This window comes from Salvelinus fontinalis, chromosome 19 (genome assembly GCF_029448725.1).
Source record: "Salvelinus fontinalis isolate EN_2023a chromosome 19, ASM2944872v1, whole genome shotgun sequence".
Lineage (NCBI taxonomy): Eukaryota > Metazoa > Chordata > Actinopteri > Salmoniformes > Salmonidae > Salvelinus > Salvelinus fontinalis.
The window spans coordinates 4,103,776-4,125,108 of record NC_074683.1 but is presented as its reverse complement, the minus strand read 5'-3'; the positions used below and the strand labels follow the sequence as shown (position 1 = coordinate 4,125,108).

Genomic DNA, 21,333 nt, shown 5'->3' with positions numbered 1-21,333 from the left:
TGTTGCCAAAGGTTTGCTGCAAATGTACCACTTCTGGCAACATTTTGTGGCACACAATGTAGTTTGTAGAAAATTTGCCACAAACTTGCGGGAAGTTTGCAACAATAAATTCATTTTTGTAAGGGCAGAGAGAGGCTAGGCTGGCCTAGAGATATAGAATCACTCATGTTGTCTCATATGCAGAGGCTGTAAGAGAGATTGGTGGAACTATTAGGTGGACTGATGGAGCTACCATGGCTGCTCCTGTAGTAAGTGGACCTACTGTCAGAACTGGTGCTTCTACTAGTCCTGACTTGGTTTCGAGACCTGTTCAGAAATCTTGCTCCCATAAATGTGCTGCGTCAAAGGATACTTTATAGTAAAAAACACTTACTTCATAGCTTTCATTGGAAAGGTTATCAACAGGACTCGGATTGTGGAAAGCATAAATGCCAGGTTAAAGATTTTTGTGGAGATGGCAAGAGAGTTTTATTAAGGGTAACAGATGTTACTGTCGACATGATTTTTGAAAAGTTGAATAATCCTAAGAATGGAATGTCTCAGCATGATAGAGGGAACATTTGAAGTGGTTGGGAGGGTTTTGGGGATGGGGGAGGGGGAGGGTAGTTAATAGGGATTTATTTGTTTAGTATTACAGAATAGAGTACCACAGTATGAGTCATAATACCCATTAAAACCTAGCGGTCAAACAGGGAAATGGTTCCAATCGTTTTCCCACCATTCATTTTTTCCATATGGGATTTTATAAACACCTAAAATGAGGTCTGTTTCATGTAGTCTTACCGTGGCCTGATGTTTTGGTGACCATGTAAATCTCTCTAGGACAAGGTGACTTTTTTTTAACGCTAATTATCTGCTAATGTAACTATCATAAAGAACTACAAATGCCATGATGATCTGGATGATACAGCTGAATCGAGGCAAAGGTAAGAATCTCTGGATTAACTATCTCATGTTAGCTAAATTGATAAATTGGCTACATTTCTTTAAATGGACAATTCAGTGTACTGTCTTGTACAAGTTTTAAATTGACACAATACCTGTTAGCAAAGGTGTCAACTAAAGAAGCCGTGCAGGAGCTTTCAGGGATTTGTAGTTTTTTATAATGTCTACTTTGAAGGTAATTAGCATTTTGAAACTGAGAGTAAATAGAGATCAATATATTGATACAAGTAACCATGTCCGAGAGAGATTTACATGCTTATTATAATGTCACGCCAGGGTAAGCCTACACGAAACACAGTCCTTATTTTAAGTTTTTCTAAAATCCCCTATGCGAAAAATTAATTGTGGAAAAACGATTGGAACCATTTCTCTGTTGACCACTAGGTTTTATGGATATTATGACACAACTGTGGGGCTCTATTAGGCAAACCCTGATTGATCGTACACTCCAAAACAGTAGTTGGCGGCATGCACGTAAACGTTTCTTTACGGACCGCCATTATACCATAGTAGAAGAAGAAGAAGAAGGTCGTCACTTGCATACCAGAAGTGACGTATTTTGCGCTCCTAGCGAAACTTTGGTGCCACGCATACAGTTTGTTGACATGATGATGGTGCTGCTGCCGAAATCTCTTGTGCTTTACTTATTTTTATGTCTACAGATTTATAATGTCGTTGTTGATGTTACAGTTGCAGTTGCCTCAATCGATGATGTGAAGATAGAGGTGTTATTCACGCCAGAGGACTGCTCAAAAAAGAGCAAAAAGGGAGACCTAATGAATGCACACTACGATGGGTATCTTGCTAAAGACGGTTCTCAGTTCTACTGTAGGTAAGTGTCCCAGATGTACATATAAAATGGCATCAACAATGTAATACTTTTGTTAAAACAAATGGATTTGCACACCATGTGAGTTTTATAATGAGAGAGCCAGGAAAGGCTCGATTTTGGTAGTAAACTATTTGATAAAACAATTTGTAATAATTTTCTACTGATCAGATCCATAAATGAAAACAGACATGAGCTGGTAAATGCATAATTATTCTATCAAAAGCTTGTAGACAGATATCCAGTGACAGTGTAAAGCCACAATCCTGGATTTCTAGACCAAAAGACACCCCATCCACTTTGGGATGGCCCTGACATGTAACCTCTCAAATTAAGCAGATAAGCCCATGGCTCATTAAAAGTTAATGAATGTGCCTATTATTTCAGGACAATACCATGGTAAGACAGTGACGAACTCAATACTGTGTTATGTAGACCTTCTGTACCATGAGTTGAGTGCACCTAATGCATCTATCCATGTTCCTGTTTGTGTTTCAGCCGCTCAGACAAAGCTGGACATCCTCAGTGGTTTGTGTTGGGAGTCGGACAAATCATCAAGGGCCTGGACATGGCATTGAATGACATGTGTGCTGGGGAGAAACGCAAAGTCACTGTTCCACCTGGGCTAGCCTTTGGAGAAAAAGGAAAAGGTAAGATGGGGGTAGAATAATGATATGTGCAATATTTGAGCCATTAATGTGAGGCCATACAGAACCTTTGCCTCTTGAGCCAAAAGCAGTCCCCTGGCCTTCATGGACTGAAATATGGTCCAAAAATTACCTCCTTGGACAGAAAGCGGCACACCTCCCTAATATATACAAACCCATATATGGATTTGTGTGGTTTCATGTGATATGAAATGTAATAATATATCATATTAAAGCCAACATTTTACATAAAGAATTCACAACTTTAATACAATTTCAAGGGACATTCATTCAATCTTCTTGAACTAACACCTATTTCTTCATTTTTGCTTATTGTGTCTTATTTCCACAGCAGTTTTTTTGAAGGATTTCCTCCCCTGACAGTGTACACTGCACTGCTTCCTCTTGGCATGTAAGCATGTTGGGCATATGGTGCATTCACAGCATACAACTGATACTCAAACAGCAGCTTTGCATGCATGTTTCAAATCTTGAACAGTGGTGGCTTGGAATGCGATTAGGATTACAACTGGTCCACTCTTTATTGTATCAATTTTCTTGTAGCTACCATGAATGCATGTCGTGTGTTGAAATATTTTGCATGTTTCTTGGTATGGCCATGGCATGAACTATTATATTAACATTTATGACTGCTGGAAAGGAGAAAGACATGGATTAATTACTATAGCGAATAAACTAGAAATGTCAAATTGGATATTAAGTTATTCCGTCTGAAAACATTGATGTCATTACAGTATTAAATGTTTGCAGTTGTGTTTCTGTGTGAGTCAGTCCAAAGAGTGTTGCCATTGTGTTTGGATGTTACTATTTTGTTTTCACTTTGGGGAGAATTTTGCTGTAATGTATTTCAAATGAAATCAAATTTTGTTTGTCACATGCGCCGAATACAACAGATATAGGCCATACAGTGAAATGCTTACTTACAAGCCCTAACCAACAATGCAGTAAAAATAAAGAATAAGAAATAAAACTAACAATTGGTCTGGTTTACTAGGTCCTGTCCCACCCAATGCTACATTGATCTTCGAAGTGGAGCTCTACTCTGTGTCCAAAGGGCCACGCAGCCTGGAGTCCTTCAGAGATATAGACCTGGATGATGACAAGGTTCTCACTAGGGATGAGGTATGCTAGTTCATCTATATTCACAAGTCTGAGCAAAGAAACGGATGAAGACAGCCTTCTGAACAATGTTAGTCTGGGGTGGTCATGCATCATGTCTTCAATTAAATTGTCCATTGTTCAGAGGAGGACTAACCCATGTTTTGTTTGTTGTTTTGTAGATGACATTCTACTTCAAGGTGGAGTATGAGAGAGATGGTAGTAAACCTCGTGAAGACTCTTTCTATGAGAGAATGGTGAATGATGTGTTCCAGAAGAGTGACCACGATAGAGATGGATTGATAACGGTGAAGGAATACAATGTCTATGAACATGATGAGCTCTAGGATCCACCAATGGCTGCACTGACTTACAGTATGAGGGTACATTTGTTATTGTTTTTTTACACACTACAAACATCAGTGGATATTCCACAGATGCTGATTTGGCTTCAGAGTTTGACTAATAAAACCACTAAACTGTACAATTGTCTTTTATTTTTTTCATTCAAGGACTAAACACACACAAACAATTCCAGCCCCTCGCCCTTTCTTTACGACTCTGTTTTGACCACCAAGATGAGGCGTAGTCAAATTCAGCTTGGAGAAGGATCTCTCTACTGTTGCTTTGCGCAATGTCAGTGTTGCAGATCTGCAGCATTTCAGAGTGTTGACACTCACTGCTGTTGTCTGTCAAAGTGTGGAGGAATTTAATGTAAACCTTTTCTCAGTACTCCTCCACTGCTGGCTCTAGTGCACCGTGTTAATACAGAGCAGGCACTTTTCTCTGCCTTTCTTGACCAAGGCCTGGTCTCCTGATAGTGATTGAATTTAGGCTTATGAGTGTTTATTTTTTAAATGTATTTGACCTTTTTAACTTGGCAAGTCAGTTAAGAACATTCTTATTTACAATGCCGGCCAAACCCGGACGACGCTGGGCCAATTGTGCACCGCCATAAGGGAATGCCAATCACGGCCGGATGGGATGCAGCCTGGATTCAAACTAGGTACTGCAGTGATGCCTCTTGCACTGAGATGCAGTGTCTTAGACCACTGCGCCACTGGCCAACGTTGCATCATTCCTACAACGTTCGCTCAGGTATGTGTCGATACTGATAGGATTGAAAGAAAGGCAATGCTGCTCTCGGATCAGCTTTTTCCATTCAAATCTTGCCTTAATATTATAATTATTCCTCAATACCGACAATGGATCAGCTCCTAGAAAGATATCACCTATGGCTGCAAATATTCAGGTGGCTAATTCTAATGCTTACTCTATAATGCACTAAATGAAAATTTGGCAAATCATTGCGCACGTCATGAACTATATTGAGACAAATTACAGACATTAACCTACAAGTAGCAAAATATAACTCAATTGATTGAACATGAAATGTATTTCAATATGATTGAAATAGACCTATAGCCTGTATTTATATTTTAATGCAGTCATCCTGGTATTCATTTGAAGCATCTTCGTGGACAAAACATAAAGCACACCTGCACTTTCCATGACATAAGACTGACCAGGGGAAAGCTATGGTCATTTGATAAATACACTTCAATCAGTGTAGATGAAGGGTAGGAGACAGGTTAAAGAATATTTTTTTTGGCCTTGAGACATGAATTGTGTACAGTGCCTTGCAAAAGTATATATCCCCCTTGGCGTTCTCTATTTTGTTGCATTACAACCTGTCATTTAAATTGATTTTTATTTGTATTTCATGAAATGGACATACACAAAATAGTTCAAATTGGTGAAGTGAAAAAAAAATACTTTTTTAAAAAATTCAACAAAAATAACAAAACGGAAAAGTGGTTGGTGTATATGTATTCACCCCTTTTGCTACGAAGCCCCTAAATAAGATCTGGTGCAACCAATTACCTTCAGAAGTCACATAATTAGTTAAATAAAGTCCTCCTGTGTGCAATCTAAGTGTCACATGATCTCAGTATATATACACTTGTTCTGAAAGGCCCCAGAGTCTGCAACACCACTAAGCAAGCGGCACCATTAAGACCAAGGAGCTCTCCAAACAGGTCAGGGACAAAGTTGCGGAGAAGTGCAGATGAGGGTTGGGTTATAAAAAAATATCAGAAACTTTGAACATCCCACGGAGTACCATTAAATCCATTATTAAAAAATGGAAAGAATATGGCACCACAACAAACCTGCCAAGAGAGGGCCGCCCACCAAAACTCACACTCCGCAGAGCTGGGCTTTACGGAAGAGTGGCCAGAAAAAAGCCATTGCTTAAAGAAAAAAAATAAGCAAACCCATTTGGTGTTCGTCAAAAGGCATGTGAGACTCCCCAAACATATGGAAGAACGTTCTCTGGTCAGATGTGACTAAAATGTAGCTTTTTGGCCATCGAGTAAAACGCTATGTCTGGCGCAAACCCAACACCTCTCATCACCCTGAGAATATCATCCCCACAGTGAAGCATGGTGGTGGCAGTATCATGCTGTGGTGATGTTTTTCCATCGGCAGGGACTGGGAAACTGGTCAGAATTGAAGGAATGATGGATGGCGCTAAATATAGAAAAATTCTTGAGGGAAACCTGTTTCGGTCTTCCAGAGATTTGAGACTGGGTCGGGGGTTCACTTTCCAGCAGGACAATGACCCTAAGCATACTGCTAAAGCAACAGTTGACTGGTTTATGGGGAAACATTTAAATGTCTTGGAATGGCCTAGTCAAATCCCAGACCTCAATCCAATTGAGAATCTGTGGAACCCATCCAACTTGAAGATGCTGGAGCAGTTTTGCCTTGAAGAATGGGCAAAAATCCCACTGGCTAGATGTGCCAAGTTTATAGAGACATACCCCAAGAGACTTGCAGCTGTAAAGGCTGCAAAATGTGTCTCCACAAAGTATTATCTTTGATGAGGGGAGGGGGGGGGGGGGGGGGGTGAATAGTTATGCATGCTCAAGTTTTTTTGTGTGTGTGATTTCTTGTTTGTTTCACAAAAAATATGTTGTATCTTCAAAGTGGTAGGCATGTTGTGTAAATCAAATGATACAAATCCCGCAAAAATCTATTTTAATTCCAGGTTGTAAGGCAAGCCACTTGCCTTACAAAGGTTGAATGGGCAAGACAAAATATTTAAGTACCTTTGAACGGGGTATGGTAGTAGGTGCAAGGTGCACCGGTTTATGTCAAGAACTGCAATGTTGCTGGATTTTTAATGCTCAACAATTTCCTGTGTGTATCAAGAATGGTCCCACCACCTAAAGGACATCCAGTCAACTTGACACAACTGTGGGGAGCATTGGCGTCAACATGGGCCAGCCTCCCTCTGGAACAGTTTTGACACTTTGTAGATTCCATACCCCAACAATTTGAGGCTGTTCTGAGGGCTTTAGAGATTTAACAATGCCCCTACGAAGGTTCTAACGATGAACTTATTAGTCTTAAGATGCCTTTGGAAAACCAGGCCAAGGAGTTACCTTGTTCTGTCCGCCATCTAGTGGCTAATTGTGTACATTACATTATTTAACATGGAGGCTATAGATTGAAGTCGGAGGTTTACATACTCTTAGGTTGGAGTCATTAAAACTCATTTTTCAACCACTCCACAAATGTCTTGTTAAACTATAGTTTTGGCAAGTCGGTTAGGACATCTACTTTGTGCATGACACAAGTAATTTTTCCAACAATTGTTTACAGACAGATTATTTCACGTATAATTCACTGTATCACAATTCCAGTGGGTCAGAAGTTTACAAACACTAAGTTGACTGTGCCTTTAAACAGCTTGGATTTAGAAGCTTCTGATAGGCTAATTGACATAATTTGAGTCAATTGGAGGTGTACCTGTGGATGTATTTCAAGGCCTACCTTCAAATTCAGTGCCTCTTTGCTTAACATCACGGGAAAATAAAAATAAATCAGCCAAGACCTCAGAAAAAAAATTGTAGACCTGCACAAGTCTGGTTCATTCTTGGGAGCAATTTCCAAACGCCTGAAGGTACCACGTTCATCTGTACAAACAATAGTACGCAAGTATAAACACCATGGGACCACGCAGCCGTCATACCGCTCAGGAAGGAGACACGTTCCTGAGCGAGATGAACATACTTTGGTGCGAAAAGTGCAAATCAAATCCCAGAACAACAGCAAAGGACCTTGTGAAGATGCTTGAGAAAACAGGTACAAAGTATCTATATCCACAGTAAAACGAGTCCTATATCGACATAACCTGAAAAAAGATCATACTTTTTGGAGAAATGTCCTCTGGTCTGATGAAACAAAAATTGAACTGTTTGGCCATAATGACCATCGTTATGTTTGGAGGAAAACGGAGGACGCTTGCAAGCCAAAGAACACCATCCCAACTGTGAAGCACGGGGGGTTGCAGCATCATGTTGTGGGGGTGCTTTGCTGCAGGAGGGACTGGTGCACTTCACAAAATAGATGGCATCATAAGGTAGGAAAAGTATGTAGATATATTGAAGCAACATCTCAAAACATCAGTCAGGAAATTAAAGCTTGGTCGCAAATGGGTCTTCCAAATGGACAATGACCCCAAGTATACTTCCAAAGTTGTGGAAAAATGGCTTAAGGACAACAAAGTCAAGGTATTGGAGTGGCCATCACAAAGCCCTGATCTCAATCCCATGGAAAATGTGTGGTGTAGAACTGAAGAAGTGTGTGCGTTGGAGGCCAACAAACCTGACCCAGCTACACCAGCTCTGTCAGGAGGAATGGGTCAAAATACACCCAACTTATTGTGGGAAGCTTGTGGAAGGTTGCCTGAAACATTTGACCCAAGTTCAACAATTTAAAGGCAATGCTACCAAATACTAATTGAGTGTATGTAAACTTCTGACCCATTGGGAATGTGATGAAAGAAATAAAAGGTGAAATAAATAATTCTCTCTACTATTATTCTGACATTTCACATTCTTAAAATAAAATGGTGATCCTAACTGACCTATGAGAGGGAATTTTTACTAGGATTAAATGTCAGGAATTGTGAAAAACTGAGTTTAAATGTATTTGGCTAAGGTGTATGTAAACTTCCGACTTCAACTGTATATAGAGTAAGTTATACACTTTGATAATACAGAACTGTGTGTAACATACTAACAGGAAATAGTAGTATTTAATGTAATTTCTTACATTGTGTGTGTGATTAGGCTGCCCCCCCCCCAAGGCTGTTTTCTCCTCTGCTCTGCGTGTGTGAGTGCTGTCTGTAGCTCCTCGGCCGTCACCAGGCCGAAGCGCACTAGAGCGTCCTCCAGCTGAGATCGAGAGTTCCCAATAAAGGAGTGGGACAAGAACGAGGGAAGCCCTCCTCCTCCTCCCTTTAGTGTGTAGAGAGGAACTCGGACCATCCCCATCACCTGGAAGATAGGAGGGGTTGAGAAGGTAGCGGGGAGATAGGATGCAAGGAATGCCGGAAAGACAAATGAACACATACTGTACACACAAATGCTACCTCATGGCCATGGTCTGTTGCTGTGCTAGCAGCTGCCTTTTCGACCTCCCTGATCTCTTTCTCTTCCATTCTCCGGGCATAGAAGTGAGTAACGAGGTGAGAGGAAGAGGAGGAAGGGTTGTGGCAGGAAGACACATGATCCTCCACGGTGACTGACAGTGAGAAGCCCAGCTCCTCCCACAGTTCCCTGCTCAGGCCCTCCTCTAGGGATTCTTCTGACGGGTCAACGAGACTGAGGTCAAAGGTCAGATGTCAGAGCACATATACAGTATTCTGAATCCCAATCCGTCCCTTCCACTAGTCTAGAGTAATATTCTCTGTATGACATCACTCACCCGCCAGGGAAACCCAACAGACCATCGAAACGCATCTGCATCTGTGGAGGGAGATAAATGAAGTAACTAACACTAGTCTCTCATGACAGGCAAAATATAGATGGCCACCGACCAGTGTGCCCAGGAGATTTGGTTCTGATTGTGGAGATTACTAACACGTGCACGCACACATCCTGCTCTCTCACCAGTATGATGTGTCTGATGGGGATTTCTTCAAACAGCTGAGCTTCTGTGTCTGCATAGAGCAATATGTGACACGCGTGTCTGCACCCCACACACGCCAACGCCTCTTCTCTAGACAGCTGTCCACTGGCCATGCTGCCGCCTGTACACACACACACACACATTAACGCTCACTCTGTACAGCTGTCCACTGGCCATGCTGCTGCCTATACATACACACACTGTACACACCACCTAACTCTGCTACTCCAATTTATAGATCTGTTCCGCCTTCATCTGTCCCTCTTTTCAAGTCTCGGAAATTCTATCATATATTGTATTGTAAATACATACAGCTACTGTAAAGGTGTGGATGACCACAGCCAGCTGCAACTCCTTTCTGTTTACAACCAGAAGCAGGAAGCTTCTGCCTCGTTAGGAAAGGGGTTAGCTGAAATCAGGATAAGGCGTTATATCGCCACCTGGAGGGCTGGAGTTTAGCTCCCACAGAGCATTTAACCTGTGGCATCTGCTTGTACAGTAGAGCAGGGGGTTCTCAAACTTTTTGCGGCTTGGGACCCCCAGGAACCCCTTTTGTGATAGCAAATGAATCGGGGACCCCCTCATAATCAGAACACAACTTGAGTTAAATAAAAATAGCATACAAGGAGTTTTACTATGACTTTGGCAGTGCAGGGCTAGACAAACCAAGTCTCTGGCCTGGGAAGGGCCATCCCTTGGCATCGGAGAGAACCAATCTGTTTTCAAGCTAATTTCCTGGAATTCTACACATTTTACCATGAGGCAGAGAGAACTTTGCAGTTTTACAGCTTAAATTACAGTGCATCTATGCAACAACAACAAAAGGGGGGAATTACAATAAGTACTGAGTTGAAAAATGTATAATTGGTGGAATACTGTGGATATCAATATCCCTGTGAGCCTCACAGGCCCATGTTGCCAGGTTAAGAGCATAATTTGTAGATTAATAATTTTACCAGTATCCAATGTTAACTTTTTTTCCACTCATTGGCCCATTTGGCCGGGGGCAAAAAATCTACTGGTGTAATTTTCACCCGTAATAAAATTATAGTAAACGATTACAGTTGCGAGAGCAAATCTTTTTTGGTGAGAGAGGTGAAATCCATGTGGGAATGAAGTGTATTTGTGAGAGTACAGTATCTCTCCAAAACAAAACAAAAATCTCTGCTCTCAAATTAATATTGAACGTTTTTCAGTCAAGAACCTAACTAATCAACTATGATTTCAATATTCTGTTATTAAATCAGGCTATTGATTAGGCATGCTAGGTTAGCGTCAGCTAGCAGCTAGCTAGTTAATATTTAACCACGTATAAAAGTTAGTATGTTTGATTTAACCAAGAGCATTGTAGCTAGCTAGCTAAGTTATCAATGGGTTAGCATGGAATGAGGACTTGAAAGACCAGCATGACTGAGAGGGAGTGGCAGAGGATGGAGAGGCAGGGGGAGAACATACACGGAAGGCCCTCACTGGGGAAGAAACCCTTGATTGAGATGGGGTGAGGGGGAGTGATCAAACTCCAAACTAAATAGACAATATTGTAAACCCCTAAGTGCACACTTTGAGATAGTCTATTTGGAATACAGATTTGATTACTTTTACTCTGGCAGTTTTTGTACTTTTACTCTTTCTCCATCCCTCTCTCCACTGTCACTATGTGGTGGGGAAGTTAGTCTTTGCCTAGCTGACAGAGATGGGATACAGGAGTCCACTATGTTCCAAGTACCTTGGCTCTCCTCTATGCACAGCCCTCTGGGGACTTTCTGCAGGTAACCATGACTTCTATCGCTCACCCCCGTAACTAAATCATTAGTGTTACTGAAACTTCCTCTAATTGATTTTACGTTGCATGGAGGCATTGTCATTAACAGAAGTTTTAGTTGACGGGTCATCCAGTGTAAAGTGAAAAAACAAAGACATATTATACTGTAACGTATAACTTCTTTAATGTTGAATATTTGAGACCATGTACAGTACCAGTCAAAAGTTTGAACACCTACTCATTCCAGGGTTTTTCTTTATTTTTACTATTTTCTACATTGTAGAATAATAGTGAAAATATCAACACTATGAAATAACACATATATAATCATGTAGTAATCAAAAAAGTGATTAACAAATCAAAAATATTTTATATTTGATGCCTTGATGACAGCTTTGCACACTCTTGGCATTCTCAACCAGCTTCATGCGGAATGCTTTTCCAACAGTCTTGTAGGAGTTCCCACATATGCTGAGCACTTGTTGGCTACTTTTCCTTCACTCTGCGGTACAACTCATCCAAAACCATTGAGGTCGGGTGATTGTGGAGGCCAGTCTCCTCTGAACTGTTGATGTTGAGATGTGTTTGTTACTTGAACTCTGCAAAACATTTATTTGGGCTGCAATCTGAGATGCAGTTAACTGTAATGAACGTATCCTCTGCAGCAGAGGTAACTCTGGGTCTTCCTTTCCTCTGGCGGTCCTCATGAAAGCCAGTTTCATCACAGCTCTGGATGGTTTTTGCGACTGCACTTTCAAGAACTTTAAAATTCTTGAAATTTTCCAGACTGACTGACCTTCATGTCTTAATGTAATGATGCACTGTCGTTTCTCTTTGCTTATTTGAGCTGTTCTTGCCATAATATGGACTTGGTCTTTTACCAAATAGGGCTATCTTCTGTATACCAACCCTACCTTGTGACAACACCTTTATCCCAAGAAGAAAATAAATTCCACAAATTAACTTTTTACAAGGCACAACTGTTAATTGAAATGCATTCCAGGTGACTACCTCATGAAGCTGGTTGAAAGAATGCCAAGAGTTTGCAAAGCTGTCATCAAGGTAAAGGGTGGCTATATGTGTTATTTAATAGTTTTGACACAGATAGATGAGACAGATATTTCCCCAGATGTATAAATGTGAGACATCCGGTTGGCGTTTGCCGGCAGTGGGAGAAAATGCACTAGATAGTGGCCGTTGTCCTAATGAACGTCATGCATATTCAGTAAGGCACAAATGGTCTTCATCCTCTTCTTGGCGGTAGCTAGCTAGCTTGTCCCAAGTAGATATCTAGCTGGCTAGCTAATTCACAAAAAACAAATATGTACTTGGCTTGAAAAGATAGAAATTGATTTCTTTGCAAGTTTTCCTCAATACTGGGTACTCCTTCTGTGAATCAACTTTTTTTTCACAATAAGAAACATATGTCATCAATAAATACCTTGTTTACTGTAAAATGGAAGGGAGCAAAATCCCTTTTCCAGTTTCCAACAGACGTTGAAAGGTATTGTAGCGACCCACACAGACAGCAGTGTGTTATGTGGTAGGCTATTAGTGGGTTGTGTTGTACTTACCAGTGTTCGCGGGGTCCGACATGCCAATCAACCTGCTATCTGCCAATCACGGGGATGCCTGGAATGTTCTGATGCCGGGCATCCTGGTGTTTGGCGGAGTGGCGTGGAGGGTGGTTAAGCAGGGGGATGGAGCATTGGAAGTTAAGACCAGGTTTAGCCTTTGTTCTCTCTCTTATGTCTGGCCTTCACAAGAGAAGGTCACGGTTGGCTTGTGGGGTATCTTTCGTATTTGGCGTGGGCTACGGCCAAACAGTAGCCTGTGTAAAGTTGGGTTAATAAACCGTCAATTGGTAAACTCAACCCTCTGTCTGGACAATTGTTCCTTTATGATCTTGTCAGGTCATTACAGTATGTAATAAATAATAAAGATGCTTTTGGAGTAATTATCGCACGGTGAGGCACACGTCGTTGGCTGTGTAATCAGTAGTGCTGTATCCATGACTACCCATCGAATCACTCACCTAAGCAATGTTCACTGATAGATAAAACATGCTAGATATCAGTAATGAAACAAATCTACAGCTGGTTTTAACACAACTAGCATGAGGCAGCATGGCTAGCTAACATTAATTTACCAATGTGCCCAGCCATATTACATCCAAGGCCATCCCAGGGTATGTTGCACAATCAATAGAAGCCATTTGTGACACTGGGTCATTGCAAAGTAATTTATTGAGTTGTAGAATACCATTAAGTACCTCTTAAATGATGGTAGATGTCTGTAAAACATTGTATAGGCAATTACTTATGTTCTGTTGCCCTATGATCATATTAAGTAAGAATACCACAAAATATAGTCTACTATAATTATATGCATCTTCAGAAAATAGACAAAACTCAAAAGGTTGTACAGTTATTAAATGCCTGTTAACATGGTGAAACATATAGAACATATCAAAACCATGAAAGTAGAGCATTTGATCACATTGTGCATGCATCCCCTCAACAGGATAATGGTACAAAAAGACATACACCATGTGTAGCATTAGAGCAGAGCTTCAACACATCTGTCTGGTTTAAGAGGGCAGCAGCTGAAAATGTTTCATAGGATAAAGTGTGGGTCTTTATTGTAATGTTTCATAGGACAGGATAAAGTGTGGGTCTTTATTGTAATGTTTCATAGGACAGGATAAAGTGTGGGTCTTTATTGTAATGTTTCATAGGACAGGATAAAGTGTGGGTCTTTATTGTAATGTTTCATAGGACAGGATAAAGTGTGGGTCTTTATTGTAATGTTTCATAGGACAGGATAAAGTGTGGGTCTTTATTGTAATGTTTCATAGGACAGGATCAAGTGTGGGTCTTTATTCTATAATATGTTCTCTGTTATTGGGGATGTTGCTAATCAGGCAATGTTTATTAAGGTGGTGTCTCACAGAGAGGAGTGTCCGTTTTGATTGAAGAGGAGTGTGGCGTAGACCCCAGATGTCTGCAGAATTAAGGAATGAGTCCATATACACTACTAACTATAGCAGGACACGATCAGTAAGAATGTAAGGTCCTCATTTGGGTACTGGTCACAGGAGTAGCAAGAAAGGCTGCCTTTCTTATGACTTCTGGAGTCTACGTCACACTCCTCTTACACATACAGAGAGAAAAAACAACTTGGCTGCTTTTTAAATTAACTGTATAGTACTATTAAAAACAATCAGGGTGAATAACAGGGATAGAGGACATAACCATAAACTATTATCTACAAACTACAATGTTCTATCACAGATGTTATAGAAAATACGACACTACTAAATGAACTATAAAACAGGAGACCTGAAGCATAGCCCAACATCCAGCTGAATTCAATAAAATGTGAGATTAAACCTAACACACTTTTGTAATTACTCAGGAGGAACATGTGGCTGAGAAACATCAGGCGTAGTGACATCAGTCTGCAAAAGTCCATTGAGGACCTGAAGAAAGTGGGTTACGCTGTGTGCGAGGAGCACTTTGAAGAGTGTTTTATTCTGATTATTGACCATCTTTGTCAATAAAAATACATTTCAGTTGTCACGTTCCTGACCTGTTTTTTCTTTTTCTTGTATTTATTTAGTTGGTCAGGGCATGAGTTGGGGTGGGTTGTCTATGTGTTATTTTCTATGTTGGGGTTTTGTGTTCGGCCTGGTATGATTCTCAATCAGAGGCAGCTGTCAATCGTTGTCCCTGATTGAGAATCATACTAAGGCAGCCGGGGTTTCACGTGTGTTTTGTGGGTGTTTGTTTCCGTGTCTGTGTTTGTTGCACCACACGGTACTGTATCGGTTTATGCACTTTGTTTATTTGTTTTGTAAGTCAGTTTCAGTGTCGTTATAATAAATCATTATGAACCTTAACCACTCTGCGTATTGGTCCGATCCGTCTCGCCTCTCCTCGTCCGAGGAGTAGGAAGAATATGACGATAGCCGTTACATCAGTCATATGATACTTTTCCGGAAGACACTTTCCTCCGAGGCAGTACCTACTAGATTAAATTGCATGAATCCACCCCCTCAATCTGCAACAGATTTAGTAGAAAAATAAGTAAACCAACCACAAAGTTCATAGCAATTAAAGATGCACACACAGTGATTAATTGCACACACATTGAAACAAAAATATCACAAAGTTAATCTCATACAGATGTTATGTTAATAAGAGAATGCAGCTCCTGGAAAAGAAGCTGTCAAAATCACACAAAAACAGGCAAATGCAAAGTAGGCATGCCGCAAGACTAAAAGCCACCATAACCAAGTACGTCATCATCTTATAGAAATGGAGGACATTGTTGACAAAAACCTTAGCAGCCTCTGGGAAAAAACAGGCATTGTGTAAGGACTAAGAGTACTCTTATTTAGATCTAGTGCCTTTGATTGCATCATGGAAGGCCATGTTGAGCATGCCTACCCCCTCATAGAAAAAAATATAAAGAAATGCACCATGTATAGAATGTGAGCACAGCTTAGAAAAATAAATGGTTAAGTTAACGAACCAAAAACCACAGCACAGCGAAAACTGAAGTGTTTCACCGGATAGTACTTTTCTTTTGGTGCCTGGACCCCCCCCCATCTCACTATCCTGGTGAAGAGAACAAAAACATACAGAGAAAAGGGGAGTCATCCATTCCCTTTATCCCAGGGATCATCAACTAGATTCAGCTGCGTGCCAATATTTTCTTGAGGGGATGGTTGGGGGGCCGGAATACAATTACAAATAATGTGTAGACTGCAAATTGACTGGAAGAAGCCAGAACAAATATTATTGAATAAAAAAATAATTTGAACCTTGTTTACATTTATATACGATCAGGTGTCTATTATGCATGGGAATACGTTAATAGATTCTTAAATAAAAATCAATTGGAGCTGATTTTCTGGTGTTTTTCCAGTCTTTTATGTACAACAACAAAAAATATATATTTTAAACTGCCTCAGAAAACTTTGGGGGCCAAATAAAACCATAGTGTATATATAGTGTATATATCGAGTGTATATAGTGTATATATCGAGCTAGCTACTATTTCTCTCATGTATCTAACATGTATTAAGAGAAGAGTAACGGGTTAGCTAGGGATAGGCATCCCGTCAGCGGGACAGTTGTAAATCATGCAGCGCATTGTGTCACGATTTTAGAGAAACAACAAACGTCGGTACATATAAGTGTCTTATATCGGCTGAAAGATTAAATTCTTGTTAATATAACTGCACTGTCCAATTTACAGTAGCTATTACTGCGAAAAAATGCCATGCTATTTTTTTTACGATAGCTTCTAACAACAAAACACTTTTTTTCACCGCGATAGGTTTGATAAATTCAACTCTGAAGGTGAAATGTGTACTTACATTCTGAAATATTGCTCTGATTTTTCATCCAGAGTCCCAGAGATAACATGAAGTGTCGTTTTGTTGGATCAAATCATTTTTCATATCCTAAAAAGGGTCATATAGCATACACAATCAATTTTGAATTTCAACTCGTTCAATTTGCAAAGAAACTAAGCTGTGAAAATCTCCCCCTAAACGTTGTTTCAACTAGTCAAATCACATTCGTATTTATTCCTCAGAGATCGTAGAACGTAACCAGACTTCACTATATCATTAGGGGTGTAGTATATTCTATAGGACACCAAAATTGGTCAGAGAGCGACGCCTTCATGGCATGCCGATGATGCGGGCGGTCTTCACTTGATCAACTGTATCTTTGTAAAATAAGCACCAATCGGGGTCAAACAAAGCTAGCTAGATAGCCAATGAGCTGGGCTTTACGGTAAACCTGTATCTGTCGCAAAATGTAGCTGCTAACCTTGTGCGACAGCAAGCCTTTTCCTTTTGGACAAAAATGATAAGAATATGGAGAGTTATGAAGTTATGAAAACTGGGTGTTTTGCAAATGAACTTATAATATGTTTACTAATACTGGAAAAGCTAAATCAAAGTGCAAGTATACAGATTTGTCAATATTCTTGCAGAAAAATCTAATGTGTATGTAAATGTCTCCTTCACGATTTGCCCAAATGTACCTGGGTGACTTCACACTAGATGTCTTGTAGTTTGCTCATACTTGATGTTATCCATCTGAAACTTTGCACATACACTGCTGCCATCTTGTGGACACCAGAGTTTTTTTTGTATTTTCTTCTACCAGATCTAATGTGTTATATTCTCCTACATTCAATTCACATTTTCACAAAATTCAATGTGTTTCCTTTCAAATAGTACCAAGAATATGCATATCCTTGCTTCAGGGCCTGAGCTACAGGCAGATAGATTTGGGTAGGTCATTTTAGGCGAAAATTGAAAAAAAGGGGGCAATCCCTAAGAAGTTTTAATAACCTCACTCAATTATATTTTACCAATAGTCTCTAGTATTGATTCGCAAAATGACAACTGTTAACTAGTCGTCATCTAGTTTTTTGCATGTGTAGAAAATAGTGAAAATAAATAAAAAAAACTGGAATGAGTAGGTGTGTCCAAACTTTTTGCTGTATATATTCATATATACAGCAAAAAATATTGGTCAGAATATTTTTTATTTTATTCATGGTCGCACCGAATGACTTTTTTTTAGTAGATCAATTTAAACAATCATATAAAAAACATTTTTTTTTAAGTGTATAGGTAACACTCAAGGGAATATAAAAAGTATTTCAAATTTAATTATTTTCCCTTTTCAAATGTTTTTGCTTTGTCATTATGGAGTTTTGTGTGTAGATTGATTAGGGGGGAAAACAGTATAATCAATTTTAAAATAAGACTGTAACGTAAGAACATTTTGACAAAGTCAAGGGGTCTGAGTACTTTCCGAATGCACTGTACGTCATTGACCCATACCTATTTGTTCAGCACTTTTGAAATGTACAGCGACAGAATTCAGAACATAGGCCATTCTTACAGTAAAATCTCCCTGTACACCAAGTCAGAAGCGTAAGATAAATCAAGGGGGCAAATAAGCAGACATTGATAACAATATTCAATGACGACATTTCTCTAAAACAGGTTATAGGCTACATGTGCACCACCAAGTCAGAACAGTAGGCTAAGTTAGGAGGAGGAAAGGGACCAAATTATTAGAGTGAGGCACATGGGCAACTAACAGCTTACTACACAGCATACACTTGGTATTACTTTCTTAGCTACATTATACATATCTCCCTGGCATATTACATCATTTATGCAGCAGCATACAATACATTTTTGGACTCACCTGGTTGTTCTGTGCTCACTTGAAGAGGAAGGTGGCTAAGCGGTACTTCTTGGGCAAATTTTGTCATCAAAGTCTGTCATTCTCTGGATTTATGGTGCTTTCAGACAACTGGGAACTCGGAAAAAAAACAAAGTCGAATCATGACGTCAGTGATCTTCAGGTCGGAGCTCTAGAAAGAGGCCCGAGATCCCGACTTGAAATTCCATCAGAAGTCATGTTGGATCGACAGCATGGCCAATGTATTCAACCTTTTCTGGCCCATAATATTGAATATTTATTATTTTAAGCTTGGAAAACAGACCCTTAGACCCAGACTTGGACCACACACCCACTCCACTGAATAGCAGGCTAGTGATTGCTTTGCAACGCTTGCGGTTAGCCACTGATTCATTCCAAACCACTTGTTGAATTCTAACTTGTTGTGTAATGTTTATGTCCAACGGCCGATGAGCACTGATATGTTTTATCTATAATTTCTCTTCATAATTGAAAATTACTTGCCAGTAGATTGTCGACTTGATTCATGATGATGACGGCTAGCTTGCTAGCTAAGATTTTGAAAGAATGATGTTGACATGATCAGTCCACTCAAAGCTACGGTAGATATAAAATGATTTGACATCATTTTATTGGTTGCCAATGACCTTGAGCCTTCTTGGATGGGCACTTCTAATGTAACTCTATGGCAGCACCCAAGAGGCTTGAATTTTCAAGCTCTACCTGTAATTTCTTGGGTGACGTAGTGCCCCCATGAGTGACAAAACACTGAGGCAATCATGGCACAACTAGAGAACATTACCAACCCCTACGCTCCGTATTTTCGCTGAAACACCTGTATTTTGGAGCTGCCTTACTCAAGAAACAAAATAGTTTGTATGCAGCTTTATTTTCTCAAATATATATATATATATGTTTTACATTGTTTAAAAACTGATATGTGACATGTATTAATGCCAAAATAACATGCACACAAAATTTTTTTTTTTTTTTTTAAGACAAGAGAAGTGGTTCGCTAAACATGAATAATGGTTCGCCACTTCATGTGAATACTGTTAGTGGACAACTTTTTACACATTTGTACCATGTTTCTTAGCTTACGATTCTATATTTTTTCATCAGACATTCATTTTTTGGAACTGCGGTATTGATGTTCTGCCCAAAGTCACACCCTTAAGTTTGGCCTGTCTTCCAAAGGGACACATCCTCTACTCTCTCGACCATCTCTTGCACAACAGACTTGAGGCTGATTTGACGCAATAGTAGTACAGATAGCATGACTTTTGGTGGATTGCAACAGAGCAGGTAAATGTTGAACTGGAATGCAAACATGCTGGTCGGGCCAGTGAGGTTACTGGTCGGGCCAGTGAGGTTACTGGTCGGGCCAGTGAGGTTAGTCGGGCCAGTGAGGTTACTGGTCGGGCCAGTGGCTGGCGAGATCCAATTCTGGCCATCTTGTCGGACCTTTATTACATTGTATTGCATTACACCCTCTAAACTTAATCCACCAGATTCCTTGGCCAGAATTTGTTGAATCTTTTGTTGGTAATATTATTTTAAAAATGAAATGTAACAAAAATAAAATAATATTTTGAGATCTGGCTGCGGACCCCCTGCAGTACCTCCACGGACCCCAGGGTCCCACTTTAACCCCCATGCAGTAGAGCACAATGTTGAAGTATATCAGATAGAAGTATATTCTTTAGAACCTATGTGCAACTCTATCTGTAACAGGGTTATATTGATTCCCCTTGCCACTTTATTGTTAAGCCAATAGGTTTTTGGTTTTAGTTTCGTCTTGCCTTCACCTTCTCAACATGGCATCGTATTGGCTGGTTTGCATAGTTTGCTTACGAGGGAGGATGTTTCAGTTAGAATCGTCCCAGTGAACAAGCACCAAACCAGCGGTAAGTTGTTGGTTGCAAAGCACTGTACGTCAAAAATGATTTTTATACTCCCAAGTGATGATTTAAATGTACAATTTATATCAATTTGTTTGCAAATGTTATTAGAACACCACACATACAATTTAGCGTTTTTTGGTGCATATTTGTTATGCATTTTGTTGTAGAGAATTCCAGCTAATACTAGCTAGCAACTTACTGTGTCTGGTGGGGGGGTTCGTATATTTTGTACAGTGCGTGAGTGCAGAGTTGGATGGTGAGCCGTGCATTGCATGACGTGCAATTTTGTGCTGTTTCTATCAGTTACATTGTTCAAATATTATATTGTATTTGTTGTATTATTTTGGTAACTACATTGCCCAGTGAACAAGCACCAAACCAACGTGCGTGAGTGCAGAGTTGGATGGTGCATTGCATGACGTGCAATTTTGTGCTGTTTCTGTCAGAATAAATCTCCATGACTGGTGCTACAAGTTCATGTCGATGATTGATTGTACACAACGCAAGAAGAGTACTGTTACACATGTAAAGTGAGAAGTAATGTCAGCTCTTATATTACAAGTTTTATATGACTTTGTGTAACTTTTCTTAGATTTTATCACCAATGAGGTGACCGTATTATAGACACTGCATTCTGAAATCTGCATCAAAATGATCATTGAGTGATTGAAATTGAAAGGGACAGAATGATGGAAAACACTGGAAAAGGCCATCCCTTACTCAACCTGAAGTTCTTTACTCAACCTCCTAGGCACACTATCATAAGCTCTGTAGCTTGCCTAAACCTTATGTGGATCTGTCTACTTCCCATGTGTCATGGCATTGGGTGATGTAGCCTACAGAATGACATTGCACTGCTGTTCGAGGGCCACTCACTTTTCCTGAAGCAAAGCAGTTATTC

The 21,333-nt window shown here is 40.0% G+C and overlaps 2 protein-coding genes across 4 annotated transcripts; one reads left to right on the top strand and one right to left on the bottom strand.

Moving 5' to 3' along the window:
- Nucleotides 1-1,488: 1,488 nt before the first annotated feature.
- On the top strand, nt 1,489-4,027 carry fkbp7 (FKBP prolyl isomerase 7). Its single transcript, XM_055870391.1, has 4 exons — nt 1,489-1,777; nt 2,273-2,424; nt 3,437-3,564; nt 3,723-4,027. Exons 1-4 carry the CDS (start codon nt 1,551-1,553, stop codon nt 3,885-3,887), a joined length of 672 nt encoding a protein of 223 aa, XP_055726366.1. The 5' UTR covers nt 1,489-1,550; the 3' UTR covers nt 3,888-4,027.
- Nucleotides 4,028-6,567: 2,540 nt separating this feature from the next.
- Nucleotides 6,568-9,904, bottom strand: zgc:103759 (U8 snoRNA-decapping enzyme). 3 transcript variants are annotated; one of them, XM_055870394.1, is made up of 5 exons: nt 9,835-9,904; nt 9,504-9,643; nt 9,319-9,359; nt 8,984-9,215; nt 6,568-8,888 (listed from the first exon to the last, which is right to left on the bottom strand). In XM_055870394.1, exons 2-5 carry the CDS (start codon nt 9,633-9,635, stop codon nt 8,661-8,663), a joined length of 633 nt encoding a protein of 210 aa, XP_055726369.1. In that variant the 5' UTR covers nt 9,636-9,643; nt 9,835-9,904; the 3' UTR covers nt 6,568-8,660. The 3 variants fall into 3 exon arrangements, with proteins under 3 accessions (XP_055726369.1, XP_055726368.1, XP_055726367.1); XM_055870393.1 differs by having other exon boundaries at nt 9,733-9,902; XM_055870392.1 differs by lacking the exon at nt 9,835-9,904 and having other exon boundaries at nt 9,504-9,726.
- Nucleotides 9,905-21,333: the final 11,429 nt, after the last annotated feature.